The 15595-nt window shown below is 42.2% G+C and overlaps 1 protein-coding gene across 1 annotated transcript in view; it reads right to left on the bottom strand.

Annotated features, from left to right (window-relative positions):
* Nucleotides 1-13058: 13058 nt before the first annotated feature.
* The window catches only part of LOC309556880 (solute carrier family 7 member 13-like), a gene marked incomplete at its 3' end in the record, with an annotated part of 38428 nt that continues 35891 nt past the window's right edge, over nt 13059-15595 (bottom strand). The window contains exon 4 of the mRNA XM_082259413.1: nt 13059-13304. Coding sequence (XP_082115539.1) covers nt 13059-13304 — 246 coding nt within the window. The remainder of the gene's footprint in view (nt 13305-15595) is intronic.

Below are 15595 nucleotides of genomic sequence, written 5' to 3'. Positions count from 1 at the left end.
CAGGAGGGCGCCTACTGCCATCTCTGACATCTACCCCTAGGACAAAAGGGCAAACCAGGATCGGGATGGGACTGAATGGGAGCCAACGCAAAAGCAGACTTGAAGGCCTCGAAAGCTTGGATGGCAGCAGGCGTCCAATTGTGGGAATCGCTGCCCTTCTTGGTCATATCTGAGATAGGTTTGGCCAAAGAAGAAAAGTTCATGATAAATTTCCAATAGTAGTTGGCAAACCCTGAATGGAACGGAGACCACTGGGGCAAGGCCATTGTAGAACAGCCGAAAACTTCTGAGGGTCCATGGAGAACACCTCAGCTGAAATGATGTAGACCAAGAAAGCAACCTGAGACAGGTGGAATTCACATTCCAGCTTACAGAAAAGCCCATTCTCATGTAACCGTTGCAGCACCCGTCTGACATCCAGGTAGTGTGATTCAATGGAGGTCGAGTAAATCAAGATGTGGTCCAAATAGACTACCATGCATTGCTGCAACAAATCACAAAAGATATCATTGATGAACTCCTGGAAGACAGCAGGCGCATTGCACAAGCCAAAGGGCATCACCAGAGATTCGTAATGACCGGTTCTGGTATTAAACTTGGTCTTCCACTCGTCGCCCTCCTTGAACAGTCCCTTCCTTAAGGCGGTCGAACAATTCAGTAATCAACGTAATTGGGTATGCATTCTTAACCATGATGCGATTGAGGCCCTGATAATCAATGCAAGGTCTCAACTCAACCCCCTTTTTCTTTATGAAGACAAAACTGGCACCCCCTGGAGAAGTGAACTTGCAACTGTGACACCTGGCAAGCACATCTGCAACATACTCCTCCATGGACTTATTCTCCGCAACTGTGAGAGGATAAACCCTGCCACGAGGGGGAATGGCACCAGGTTGCAAGTCTATGGCACAATCGTACGGACGAGGAGGAGGAAGAGTACCAGCGTGCACCTTGTCAAAACCATCTTGATACTCACGATATTCAGTAGGCAACACAGAATCCGAGAAGGTACAAAGTACCTTAACAGGCCCATGGATACAAACAACCAAGAGAGGATCTTAACTGATTGCAAATCAAAGGTCGGATTGTGTTTCTGAAGCCAAGGGAAACCCAAAACAATGTGTAGTAGTGTGGGGACGATATAACCTGGAAACAGGTCGATTCCCTGTGATCAGCCCCTATTGCCACATAAACCGAAACAGTCTCCTGCGTAACCTGTGTCGGTTGCAGGGGTCTGCCATTCATCACCTCAATAACTAGTGGAGAAACACGAGGCTGCAAGGGTATGGAATTCGCAGCAGCAAACGTACAGTCAATAAAGTAACCACCAGCACCAGAGTCTACCAGCGCCTGAGTAACCACTGAATCCACTGCCCAGGAGAGGACAACTGGGATTAGTGGTTTATCTTTACGCGAAACCGGGGATGACAGGACCTTAGGTGCGAGTGTTTCCCAGACAGGTAGAACAAGATTTCAGGTAATTCCTGAGCAACGTCTGCAACGCCTGAGCAAACTGACCCAAAAAAAATCTTGTTGATCAAGCCTGGTAATCAGAAGTGAGCACCTGCATTGTTAGGATTCATGGCCTTGTTTACTGTCAGGGTGCCAGGAAACCAGACCACACGGGGTGCAGGTAAAATAAAGCAGTTTATTGGAGAAAACAACAATAATCACACAGCAAGAGTGAGGAAGAGAGAGCAGGAACAAGCCGGAGTCAAGTCCAGGAGTGGGTAGTCATCCAAGCTGGGCTCGGGTTCAGAAGTGGGTAGTCTGCTGATGCCGGGTCGTCAGCCGATGGCGGGTCGAGAGTCAGCAAAGTCATTAGCCAAGGCAGGTCATACACAGAGGAACAAAGAGGACAGAAGACTGCTATCAGAGATGCACCATGGAGCACAAACACAAGGGCAAGGATCGCAACCTAACAGGTGATGAATATAGTCAGGTGTGCAGCATCATCAATATGAAACGCCCAGGGAGCAGGAAGTGACGATGCAATTAGAGTCTAAAGTAGGTAGCAGTGGGCACATGTCCAAGATGGCTACCAACAGAAGGGCAAGTAAGACCTTGACAGTAACAGACTGGCGGCATCGGACATTTTGTTAAACCCAGCCAAGTGTTGAATTTTAGACTGATTATAGCAATAAAGTGAGCATATATGTGCGTGCGCGCACCCTACAGATTAACAGACATCTTGTTACACCCAGCCAAGTCTTGAATTTCAGACTCATTATAGCAATATAGCAATATTGTGAGCATATGTACTTATTTACAGTATTTTGAAACCCATGAGACTGTTTTGATGTTTAATTTTGAAAGCCAATACTTTTGGTGCTGAGCAGTGTGGGGTGTACCAAGATGGCCGTCGCCACCTTCTAACTGCATGCTTTCAAAGTTTAACATCAAAACAGTCTCACGGGTTTCAAAATACTGTAAATAAGTATATATGCTCACAATATTGCTATATTGCTATAATGAGTCTGAAATTCAAGACTTGGCTGGGTGTAACAAGATGTCTGGTAATCTGTAGGGTGCGAGCACGCACATGGGCAGTAGTGCCAACTTGTCAAAATCTGCTGCTGAAGAGTCACCCAAAGTGACATAGTTGTCCAATAGTCGGCTATTTGGACAACCCAGAAGCCATATGGACCCTGCACAGTGGGTGTGAACATAGTAGTGCACCCACCCAACAGGGGGAAGAGAGCCTCCCCCTCTAGCAAGGCACCAAAGTGTCCAACAAAATAGAACCCCACACTGGGGCAGACCTAGTATGACATTGTCTCAATTCCTTGACATGAAGAACTTAAAATATATAGTAAGGGGGCAAACAGGTATAAAAACACGCAAAGAATGTTGATTAACCCTTTACAAATGAGAGCTCCCACATAAGGCACTACATGAATATATAAGCATAACCATGATGTTGGATTATCATGCAAGCTATTTAGCATTTCTAATAACCCCATATAACTAGAGAGTTTAAATAAAGGTGGAATATTAAGACCAGAGGATTGGTGGCTTTTAAGTATATTCATCAAGCTTCCTGTCTAAGGATTTTATTATCAAAATTGTCACCTCTTGGATCCTGAAAGACCCTATCAAGAGCGAAGAATGAAATAACACCTGGATCATACCCATGCATCAAAGCCACATGTTTACTGATCGGTGTGTACAACAAGCCTGCATCAATATAATGTTCCTGTACCCATTGGCTAAAGGTTCTCTTTGTCTTTTACAACTAAAAAACACTGCAGGTACAGGTCATCAGATAGACTATACCAGTAGTCAGGCAATCAACATAGTGTCTGGATTTTCAAATACCCTGGGAAACTGTTCCTCTTAACAAATTCAGGGGCAATAGTCGCATCCTCCACATCTAAAAGTCCCAGCCTTGTGGAGGGGATGGTCCATAGTATCAGGAGATACAAAATGACTAGTGATCAAAATATCTCGGAGATTGACTTCTATGGAAAACCACCTCTGGGCGACTAAACAAATTTGAAGATGGTCTCATTCTCCGTAAGAAAATGCCAGTCATGTGTAAGAATTTGACAAAATTGGTCCTGATGGGCACTAAATCTAGTAATCACTTTAGTGGTGCTAGAGTTTGAGTGTGATATAAAGAAAAAATTAGGTCCTCTCTTTTCAGTTTTTTTGCCCTCTGATAGGATCTTTTGAGGAATTGTTTTTTGTATATCCATGGGCTAACAGCCTATCTCTAAGCATTTTCGCTTTCAATTTTTAAAATCCATTTCTTTAGCGCAATTCCTGCTAAGCCTTAGATATTGACTGCAGGGTAGGTTCCTTACAAGAGGAACAGGGTGGGCACTAGAGGTGTGTAATATTATATTGCCCATTGTATCATTACGATACAAAGTGGTGCACAATATACTGTCTGAATTAACCAAGAGGTGCACATCTAAGAATGCAATCTGCTGTTGGTTAGCCAGCATGGTGAATGTAAGATTAAACTCATTGTCTGAAAGAAAAGGCATAAAGCCTAGAAGTTCATCATAGAAGTCAGTCCATATAAGGACATCATCAATGTATCTGCTCCACAAGATAAAGTGGCGCAGGTACATCGACGAGGCCTCATCGGAAAATAAGGACCTTTCCTATTCCTCAGGAGTGTCCCCTACCTACCATATGTCAGGTGGCTTCTGTCCATGTGTCAGGTAAAACTCTATTATTTTCTCGTACTTTGGCTGTACCATGCATGGCTGTACTGTGGCCATACTGCTGCCTAAAATTGTATTAAACCCAAGACCAAAAATTTAACACATACACCCAATATTTAAAAACGGAAAAAAAAAAAAAGCTGGAAGGAGAGCCCAGTCACATGGCCTGTCAAAGTCACATGCCCAGCCCTCCTCCAACCACTAAGCTTTCTTTGCTGCATTACACAGAAAGAACTCTGAGGGGTTCTGTCAGATTTACATAAGGGCTGGCAATAATCCCTCCTCATTATAAATTGGCCGCTATATGTGCTCAGGCTATGTGTCCTCTTTCCATGTCTCAGGTTTTTCTGATTAGGTATCTGGTGCTCTCTTATCATCTGTCAGATGCTCTCTGTCTATGTGTCAGGTATCTACCTACCATGTTTCATATCTCCTCTGACTATGTCCTTTACTTACCACATGTCAGGTAGCCTTTGCCTATGTGTCAGATGTCACCCCCTGATTATGTTCTCCAATTTTGTGTCAGTCATCCTCTAACTATAGGGGACAAAAAAGCCGAGCTATGTACCGTGGCCATACCACTGCCTAAAGAAAAAAACTCAGCACATTTACAAAAGACAGTAATGTGCTTCACACATGTGCATGCTGGTTTCGAGAGCTGGTGGAGCAAAACAAAAAAAAAATGAAATAAATAAGCTGGAAGGTGATCATGATCTGTCCAAGTCACATAATCAACTCTCCTCCAATCAGTAATGCTGTGGAACACAGAGAGAAATCTGTGGGTTTCTGCCAGCTCTACACTGGGGGCCACATTTCATAAATAGTGATATTCCTCTTACCATGTCTCAGGTTTACTCTGATAATGCAGCTGGTGTCCTCTTACCATGTGTCAGGTGATCTATCTACAGTTGTGTTCAAAATTATTCAACCCCCCCAATGCTGTAAAGGGTTTTAGGGAATTTAGTGTACATTTGTAATTGTATTCAGAATGAAATCCTACAAGGACTTTTTAAAGAACCATATGCAACTAAAATGACATCAATTGGTTTTGTAATACAGTAGTAAATGTTTCTTTTGTGAATTCTTCATTGACACAATTATTCAACCCCTTAAAGACTACCACTCTGAAGAACAGAGGTTCATTGAAGTGTTTTCAATCAGGTATTGAAAACACCTGTGGATGTCAGGGAGCAGCAATAAAGCCTAATAAGCACCAATTAGGCAGCTTTAAAATGACTGTGATACTCAGCTCCTTCTAGACATTTACTGGTGTGGTTACAAACATGGTGAAGTCAAGAGAATGGTCCAGGAAGACAAGAGAAGAAGTGATTACTCTTCACAGGAAGGGCAATGGCTATAAGAAGATTGCAAAGATGTTAAACATACCAAGAGACACCATAGGAAGCATCATTCGCAAATTCAAGGCAAAGGGCACTGTTGAAACGCTACCTGGTCGTGGCAGAAAGAAGATGCTGACTTCGACTGCTGTGCACTACCTGAAGCGTAGAGTGGAGAAAAGTCCCCGTGTGATTGCTGAGGAACTGAGAAAAGATTTGTCAGATGTGGGTACTGAAGTTTCTGCTCAGACAATACAGCGCACACTGCGTAATGAAGGCCTCCATGCCAGAACTCCCAGGCACACCCCCTTGATGTCTCCAAAGAATAAGAAGAGTCAACTGCAGTATGCCAAAAGTCATGTGGACAAACCACAGAAGTTTTGGGATAGTGTTCTGTGGACTGATGAAACAAAATTAGAACTGTTTGGGCCTATGGATCAACTCTATGTTTGGAGGAGGAAGAACAAGGCCTATGAAGAAAAGAACACCTTGCCTACTGTGAAGCATGGCGGGGGGTCAATCATGCTTTGGGGCTGTTTTGCTTCTGCAGGTACAGGGAAGCTTCAGCGTGTGCAAGGTACCATGAATTCTCTTCAGTACCAGGAGATATTGGATGACAATGTGATGCAGTCCATCACAAACCTGAGGCTTGGGAGACATTAGACCTTTCAACAGGACAATGATCCCAAGCATACCTCCAAGTCCACTAGAGCATAATTGAAGATTAAAGGCTGGAACATTTTGGAGTGGCCATCACAGTCACCAGACTTAAATCCGATTGAGAACCTCTGGTGGGACTTAAAGAAAGCAGTTGCAGTGCACAAGCCTAAGAATGTGACTGAACTGGAGGCTTTTGCCCATGACGAATGGGTGAAGATACCCGTAGATCGCTGCAAAACACTTGTGTCAAGCTATGCTTCACGTTTAAAAGCTGTTATAACTGTAAAAGGATGTTGTACTAAGTACTAAGATTGAATGTCACTTGGGGGTTGAATAAAACTGATAATGATGTGAGCACAGAAAATACATTTGTGGTTATTTCATTATAAATGTTATGTTATATTTGTCTGACCTACATGTGCCTCTTTGATTTAATTGTAAGCAGGATGACTGAATGGTCAAAATCAATGTCAAACTGGCCAAAACAATCAATTTCAGTGGGGGTTGAATAATTTTGAATACAACTGTATGTTTTAGTAGTCCTCTGGCTAAACAGTATGTCAGGTGCCCTCTAACCATTTCTCAGCAGTTCTCTAACTATATGTCAGGTGTCTTCTGAATATAATTATGATTACCTGCCTTTCCTGCCGGCAGAACATAATGATCATTCAGGGGTACAGTGTTTGGCAAATTAAGCCATGTTACCTGGGGGAAGTCAGCATTCCCTAGTAAGGGTGTAAGTGGGTTGTGGAACATTAAAAAGGAGAAGGCGGTTTGAAGGGATCTTTATGAACAGTTTTCACTTAAATTGATTTTTATTCAATGTTTTATAAAGAACAATTTCAGTCAAAGAAAATATTTGCATAGGATAGAGACTCGGATCATTAATAATCCACTTGCAGGTACATTGTGCCTGTATGCAATACCTATACTTTCCCAAAATTGTTTCCTAAATCCATAAAATTGTGCTTTAGGAAACAACACGAAAGAGTGAATTCAAAAGTTGCCAGGAAATGAAAAATTAGGAGACAGGAAGAATGTGACAGGTAGAAAAAAATGGGAAAAGAAGAAGGGGGGGGGGGGGGGTTCCCACCGGTGTAGACAAAATAATACAATGGGTCCACTTGATGATCAGAAGGGACTGATAAAAGTCTGTAGGCACAGGCAGGGGTCGCACAGGCAGGGATTGCATTGGCAACTGCTATCTTGGATAAAGTATTAATATTGAATTAAGTATTACACTTCAGCTCAGCACTTCAGCGAATGCACAAAGCGAACATCCAAAGCATACAACTGCAAACCAACAAACAGACTACAGGTGACCAGAGTCTCTATACAACTTTTCCATCTCACATTCAGTCTACTTCTCAATCTCACCACCCTGTATTATGCAATCCCTAATTCTCCTTCTCATGTTTGTATCCTCTCTCCTAAAACTTTTTCTCCTTTACCCCTCTTCTCCGCCCCACAGCTTGTATATATCACCCTCACTCCTATCCTCACCTTTATACTGCACTCATCAACTCCTGCTGATTCTGAACCCACACACCAATAAAACCTCCAGGACACTGAGATGTGTCCCCTCTCATAAATAATACTCCCATATCACCTCTCTCACCCTTCTGCTTCTCCTAACCTCTGGAGATATTTCCCCAAATCCTGGACCCCCATCATTTTCCTTTGGCCAACATACCCGTCACCCCCTATCCTCTGACACCAGCCGAAATCCACACAATCTGGTTTCTATTCCTCCTCTGCCTAGAGCCAACCTTTCCTTCTCCTGCGCCCTCTGGAATGCCCGCTCTGTTTGCAACAAACTCACCTCTGTACATGATCTATTTATCACAAACTCTTTCAACCTGCTTGCAATTACTGAGACCTGGCTTCAAGAATCTAACTCTCCTTCTCCTGCTGCCCTCTCCCATTGTGGCCTCCTGTGGACTCACTCTCCCAGGCCTAGTGGACGGAAAGGAGGTGGGGTTGGAATTCTGCTTTCCCCTCAAAGCACTTTCAGGTTCTTCATCCACCCCCTTTCTGTTCCTCTCCTCATTTGAAGCTCACTGTATTCGTCTATTTTCTCCAGTTTCGTTGAGAATTGCTGTGATCTATCGGCCTCCTGGACCGGTATCAGGCTTCCTTGATGACTTCTCTGCCTGGCTACCCTACTTTCTCTCTTCTGAAATTCCAACAATCATTCTTGGAGACTTCAACATCCCTGCTACTTCTAAACTTTTGAGCTTAACCTCCTCTTTTGACCTAAAACAATGGACACATGCTTCCACTCACTCTAATGGCAACAGCCTTGACCTCATGTTCTCCTACCAATGCACTCCTCGCAACCTCTACAACATTCCAGTCCCTCTCTCGGATCACCACCTCATTAGTTTCAGTCTCTCCTTGTCCTCCTCCTTACCTTCCAACTACCGAACAATTACCCGTAGAAACCTTCGCCATCTTAACCCTTCACTTCTTTTTTCTGCTACAGATTGTCTCTTCAACACAATCTCATCCCTTTCCTGCCCCAACATGGCCACTTCTGTCTACAACAGTTCACTGTCATCTACCCTGGATGCCTTGGCCCCCCTCACTGCACACAGAATCAGGCCCCGACCGCTACAACCCTGGCAGACTGATAATACCAGAAGCCTCAAAAAATGTAGTCGCGCTCTTGAGCGTCTGTGGCGTAAGACTAAGTCACAGCAAGATTTCAGCCAATATAAATCTGCCCTTCAAAAAAACAGTTCCTGCCTCCACACTGCCAAACAGATAATTAACACCCTATCACACCCTATCACACAGTCCCCGTCAACTCTTTTCTACCTTCAGCACTCTACTTCGTCCTCCATTACTTCCACCCACTAACTTACTCACTGCTCAAGAGATTGCCAATCACTTCAAAAATAAGATTGATACAATTCGAGATCATTACACTACAGATATCTCCCTCACCTTACACACCTTGTCCTCCTGCACAATCAATACTTCCCTTGTTTAACCCAACTACTGTAGAGGAAGTCACTAAAATTTTTTCTAATGCTCACCTAACTTCCTGCCCCCTAGACCCTGTTCCTTCTCAAATACTACAGTCACCCTCTGGCTCTATCCTACACTCTTTAACTCATATCTCCAACCTCTCCCTCTCCACTGGCATCTTCCCTAACTCTCTAAAACATGCGCTAGTCACTCCCAGACCAAAGAAAGCCTCACTAGACCCCAACAATCTTAACAAATTAAGACCCATCTCCTTACTCCCTTTTGCCTCCAAACTCCTTGAACGTTTAGTCTACAACCGCCTGAGCAAGCACCTCTTTGAGAATAACCTTCTTGATCCCCTTCAGTCTGGATTTCGCCGGCAGCACTACACAGAATCTTCTCTCCTAAAACTTACAAATGACTTACTAACAGCTAAAACCAATGGTCACTACTCAGTACTCTTACTCAGTTTTCTCGGTCTCCGTGACTGTGCTCTTCACTGGTTTGAATCTTACCTATCTCACCGCACCTTCAGTGTCACTTACAATTCCACTTACTCACCTGCAACTCCTCTTACCGTTGGAGTCCCCCAAGGTTCTGTCCTAGGACCGCTACTATTCTCAATCTTTACCTCCTCCCTGGGTCACTTAATAGCCTCCCATGGCTTCCACTACCATTTCTATGCTGATGACACCCAAATCTACCTCTCTACCCCTCAGCGCACCCCATCAGTCTCTTACCGCATCACTGATCTACTAACAGACATATCAGCCTGGATGTCACACCACTTCCTCAAACTGAATCTATCTAAAACCGAGCAAATAATATTTACTCCTCCGCGTGCCTCTTCCCCTGAATTCTCTGTCAAGATTAATGGAACAACTATCAGTCCTTCCACACATGCCAGGGTGCTAGCCCTCACATCCAATCCCTGTCCAAATCATGCCGCCTTAACCTCCGCAACATCGCTAGAATACGGCCCTTTTTAACCAACGACACCACCAAGCTTTTAATTCACGCCCTGGTTATCTCTCGCCTGTAACGCTCCTGCGTTTTCTGAAACGAGATGGATTTGCAGCTGCAGAAAAACTCCACTCAGTAGTTATGTAGAGATACGTTGAAATACCAATTCCAACTCCCAAGACTCATCACTGTGGTCTGTCTGATTCAGCATACAAATATACACACTCAATAAGATGTTCCTGGAGTGATAGATGTATATAGCAGTATAGTGGTGATGAGCTGAAGAGACAGGTATGAACAGTGACAATAGGTGAACAGCACTTGAGAGAAATGTTCATGAGAGTATAGATGGTAACAGGTAGGATGCAGATAGGTTAGCAATCATGTATGGTAGTAGGTGGTAGGACAGCAGATGACATACAGGAGAGACTAACCCAGTGCAAGGATAGATGTTAGTAGGCTCAAGAGCTAGCAATCTAAACAACAGTGCAGATGATAGTAACAGTCCTTAATATGCAGAGCTAGATAGTGTAAGCTTAGTAGGAAGGTTATGGAGGATTCCCCTGCGGGGTACTTATCACTAATAGCAAGCAGTAGTAGAGAGGTTCGGTATGAGCGAGTGATCCGGTAGCGGGATACAGGGATCAGCAGCGAGGTTCCGACAGCGAGGTACGCTTGTAAGCATATGAGCTTCAAGGCAGGTTGAACGAACATGTGAGTGAGAACGCCGGCGGTTGAAATAGCCGCTCTGCGGCGCTCAGTGATGACAGCATCGGTCTTAAAGGTGTATGCGCACTCACCAGAAGAGAATGGTGGGACGCATACACTGAATTGGAAAGTGGTAGAGGTACCAGAACATTACATCGCCTTGACTAATGCAACTCCCTCCTCATTGGATTACCTTTACATAGATTATCCCCCCTTCAATCCATAATTAATGCTGCTGCAAGACTTATCCACCTTACAAGCCGTTCAGTGTCCTCCACCCCTCTCTGCCAATCCTTCACTGGCTTCCACTCACCCAACGAATACATTTCAAAGTGCTAACAATAGTTTACAATGCCATCCACAACTCTGCCCCCAGCTACATCACTAACCTGATCTCAAAATATCAACCAAGCCGCTCTCTTCGGTCCTCTCAAGACCTCCTGCTCTCTAGCTCCCTTGTCACCTCTTCCCATGCTCGCCTCCAGGATTTCTCCAGAGCTTCTCCCATTCTTTGGAACTCTCTACCCCAATCTGTCTGACTGTCCCCTAATCTATCCATCTTTATACGGTCCCTGAAAACCCTTCTCTTTAAAGGAGCCTATCCGGCTACTAACTAATACACTGTTTTCCTTTCTTCATCAGCTCATCCCCCACAGCTATTACCTTTTGTATCAATTGACCCTCCCTTTTAGATTGTAAGCTCTAACGAACAGGGCCCTCTGATTCCTCTTGTTCCAAATTGTATTGTAACTGTAATGTCTGCCTTCAATTTGTTAAGCGCTGCGCAAACTGTTGGCTATATAAATCCTGTATAATAATAATAATAGTAAATCCAAAGATTCCAGACTCATTCAAATTTTCTTTATTTTTTTGTCATTGAGAATTGCATTCAAAAAATAAACCACCTATCTCTAGCACTATAGTTTGGCAGACTTGGAAATTTCATAGAATATACAAGCGACCAGCTACACTACAATTTTTTGAGTACCCCATAGGGATGCAGTAACTCCTGGCTGAGGTCTACCGTCTATTTATTCAGATTCCACTTAGTGCACAGTTTTAGATTTTACCATGCTGTTGCCCTAGTCACCACATGCAATGCATGCCCACTGTGAGCCTGGAGATAAATCTCTATGTGACATTAGTTGGTTCTTCTCCTAAGCCCTTGTTCAGGCCCCGGAATGAGGTCAGAAGTTTCCATCTACCTGTACTGACCTGATGAAGCGAATAGATAATGTCCAGGAAATGTGTTGAGTCAAAGGTTGCCTATTAAATACTGTTTAAGTAACTGGACATTTATAATGTCTGGCTATGGCTCTGGCTTTAATTAAATTAAATTATTTAATGGGCAATAGATAAATAATCTGTTAAGGGGTCATTACAGTTTCTCCTTTTTTAAATACATTGTTTGTAAAGGTTTTTAATGTAAAAATAAAAGTTTATTTTTTTTTTTTCCTAAATCTTTGTGTGAAGTGCCTCAAAAGTCCAACTATTTTCTATTGTTATTAAGACTTGTTTTTCACCTGGGTGATGAGGGGGGTGGAAGACCACCATGCTTTGACTAAGACCTGTTTTGTAACCATAAAGAGAAAATTGAGGAGATGAAACTGGGTAATTGTACACTGTTTGGGCTTCAAGTTAAGGAGCGCTTCCTTAGGCAAAGTCCTGACGCCAAAGGGGTAAATTTTGCTAATCTCTGTCACACCATGTACCAACGAATGAGGAGCTTAAAATGAGATTCCATTGCTAAAACATTTGTGGAGCAGTGGGATGTAGTGTACAATATCTTTCTTCAATCCTCCAAATCAATACTTTCTGTTTCAACCACGGGGTGGAAGGAAAGGAAATAGCTTGATTCCTCCATCTTCACAGTCAGTGTTGATGGGGGATTCCTCCCGCAACGCTGTTGTGTTCTGCCGGCAGGGAACCATCCCTGCCGTTGGAACACAATGATTAGAACACAATGATTTCTTCTCGGGCCATGCAAAAGGTGAGAAGGATTAATGCTTTTTTGATGAAGTCTGTGAAAGTATATAAGAGAAAAAGGCACAGAAAGTTTATATCTAGGGTTCTATTTGTGGTATTTGTCCCAAACTGTTGTTTTCCTATCACTGGCAATATTCCTTCTGACCTGCATCAAGCAGTATAAAACATGTTCATCTGTCTACTGAATATTGATTTGACACGATGACCCGGCTCTTTAGTACCCTAGGAACTTGAAATGTCTTTATTCTCAGCAGTTTTATTCCGTTTTGGAATTTTCAAACATATCAGTCGGGGAAACCTCAAGCAATAACTGAAGATAACAAGTGACTTTATCGAAGTATGGGATTTTCAGTTTGAAATGGACAAAGGGAATGTAGATAATGATGCTGCTGAACATAAACAGCAAAACATAAAAATACTGCACTTTTGGATTTTGTATAATGGGAGCCAGGACCAGAAATGCCGACACTCCAACAACAATAAAGGCAAGAGGAAGGAAGACCTGAAAACAACACAAAAATATTGATTATTGTATATGTATACACTCTATTTAAAGACAAAGCCTTTATTTAATAAAAGTCAAATCAATTACAGCTCCAGTAACCATTTCTGCTCAAGACATTTTTTTTGTACCTGTGTTTTACATTAAATGTATCTGTTTGTTCTTGGCCTTTTGTTGTTGACAGAGCAGAATATGATTTTAATTGCTATTAGTAAGTGTCTTGTCCTTGTTATCAATCACAGCTTAGCATAACCAGAGTTGTGGACAGTTTAATAACAGGAAGAAACAAAATAAAATGTTTACCCTATTTTCCAAAACAACCCCTCCCTCACACTTTCCAAATTCACTTAAAGTGGACAGCGGGAGTATGAGAATTATTTAACATTTATAATGGGTATACATTTATAGAACATACATCAAAATAACTATAAATAAAAATAAAAATAAATAATTAATGTGTGCAACACAACTGATGAAAATATGAATGACTTAAGAAAATACCTAAAAAGAATACTGTATAACTAATTATAGAAAACATATAAACTGCAGAATTAAAGCATGCAGAGATTGATAATTTATAAATATGGTTATATATTGGTTTTAGCGTCTAGTTCCTCATTGAGCCCATTTGAAGCTTGGGTATTCAGTGTGAAAATCCAGAAGGTTTCACGCCTACAAAATTTCTGTAATCTCTCAGCAAAAGAAGAGGTATTGGGGATAGATTCAGTTACCCAAACCCTGAGCCTTTTGGGAGATTTGTTATGTTTAAGGGTAAAATGTCTTGAAATGCTATGGTCAAATGGTCTCCATTCTTAATTAGCTTTCTATGCTTACCCAATCTTGCTCTAACCGTACAAATAGTGCAGCCCACATAAAGGAGGCCGCATGGGCAAGATAGGCTACAGACTATGAAAGTGGTAGAACATGTCGAAAATGTTTTATTTGCGTACTCTATGCCATTTGAGTTGTTGAATGTTTTCTGGTGATGGTTAACAAATGGACACATTTACCATAATCTTTTTTTACACTGATACATGCCCTCCAAATTACAAAATGTGGCCAGGGGATAAGAGGAGGATTTTGTGATGTTCTGCAGTTCACTTGGAGCAATGATAGGTTTAATAATAGGGGCTTTCTTGTAAAGTAATTGTGGTCCCAATAGAATAACAGATCTTGGAGCAATATGTTCCAAGGAAGATTTTTTTCCATTTTTGTGAACCTGCAGTCAAAATTATTGATAAACTGAGATTCAAAATCTTAATTTTTGGTTGGCATGGAAACTGAAAGACACTCTTCATAGTTTCATAATAAGCAAAGTTGAATAAAGACAATAGTTCATCCAGTTCAACCTGTGTAAGTGTATGTGTGTCAATGTTGATAATCATTTCCCATATTCCCGTATGTTGTGATACATATCCAAGAGTTATTTAAAAATATCAATACTCCACCAATTGTGGAAGAGAGTTCCACATCCTCATCACCCTGACAGTGAAAAATCCCCTCCGCAGCTTAAGATTAAACCGCTTCTCCTCCAACCCCATTGTGTGGCCCTGTGTCTTCTTTTACTCCCTGAAACTGAAAAGTTTTCTTCCACCATTAGGTATTTGTATATCGCTATCATATCTCCTCTCAAGCATCTCTTCCTAAGGGAGAACAAATTCAGTGCTTGCAGTCGTTCCTTATAATTAAGGTCCTCCAATCTATCTACCAATTTAGTTGCCCTTCCCTGGACTCTCTCCAGCTCCACCACATCCCTCCTGAGGACTAGTAACCAAAACAGGACAAAACACTCCAGATGTGGCTGAACCAGAGATTTATAAAGTAAATTCCCTTTTTATACAACCTAATAGTCTGCTGGCTTTGTTTGCTGCAGCTTGACATTGCCTGCTATTGCTTAGTCTTTCTTCTACCAGGACTCCCAGATTCTTCTCCATCGTTGATTCCCCTAGAGGTTTTCCCCCTATTGAATAGTTTCAGTTTATATTCTTAGCCCTCAAGTTGATCACTTTACATTTTTCAACATTAAACCTCATTTGTCATGTAGTTGCCCACCCCATTGTTTTAGTTAGGTCTTAATTAGGTCTTTCTGTAAAGTTTCTGTATCTTGATGAGAAGTTATTGCCCTGCTTATTTTTGTGTTGTTTGCGAAAACTGAGATTGAGCTATCTATACTGACTTCTGTATCATTTATTAATAAAATAAACAGAATTTGTCCAAGGACAGAGCCTTGGGGTACCCCACTTACCACTCCAAACCAGTCTGAATACATGTTATTTATCACCACCATTTGG

Source organism: Pelophylax lessonae (genome assembly GCF_965119305.1).
Source record: "Pelophylax lessonae genome assembly, chromosome: 5".
Lineage (NCBI taxonomy): Eukaryota > Metazoa > Chordata > Amphibia > Anura > Ranidae > Pelophylax > Pelophylax lessonae.
The sequence above is the reverse complement of the archived record's forward strand: the minus strand, read 5'-3'. Positions and strand labels throughout refer to the sequence as shown.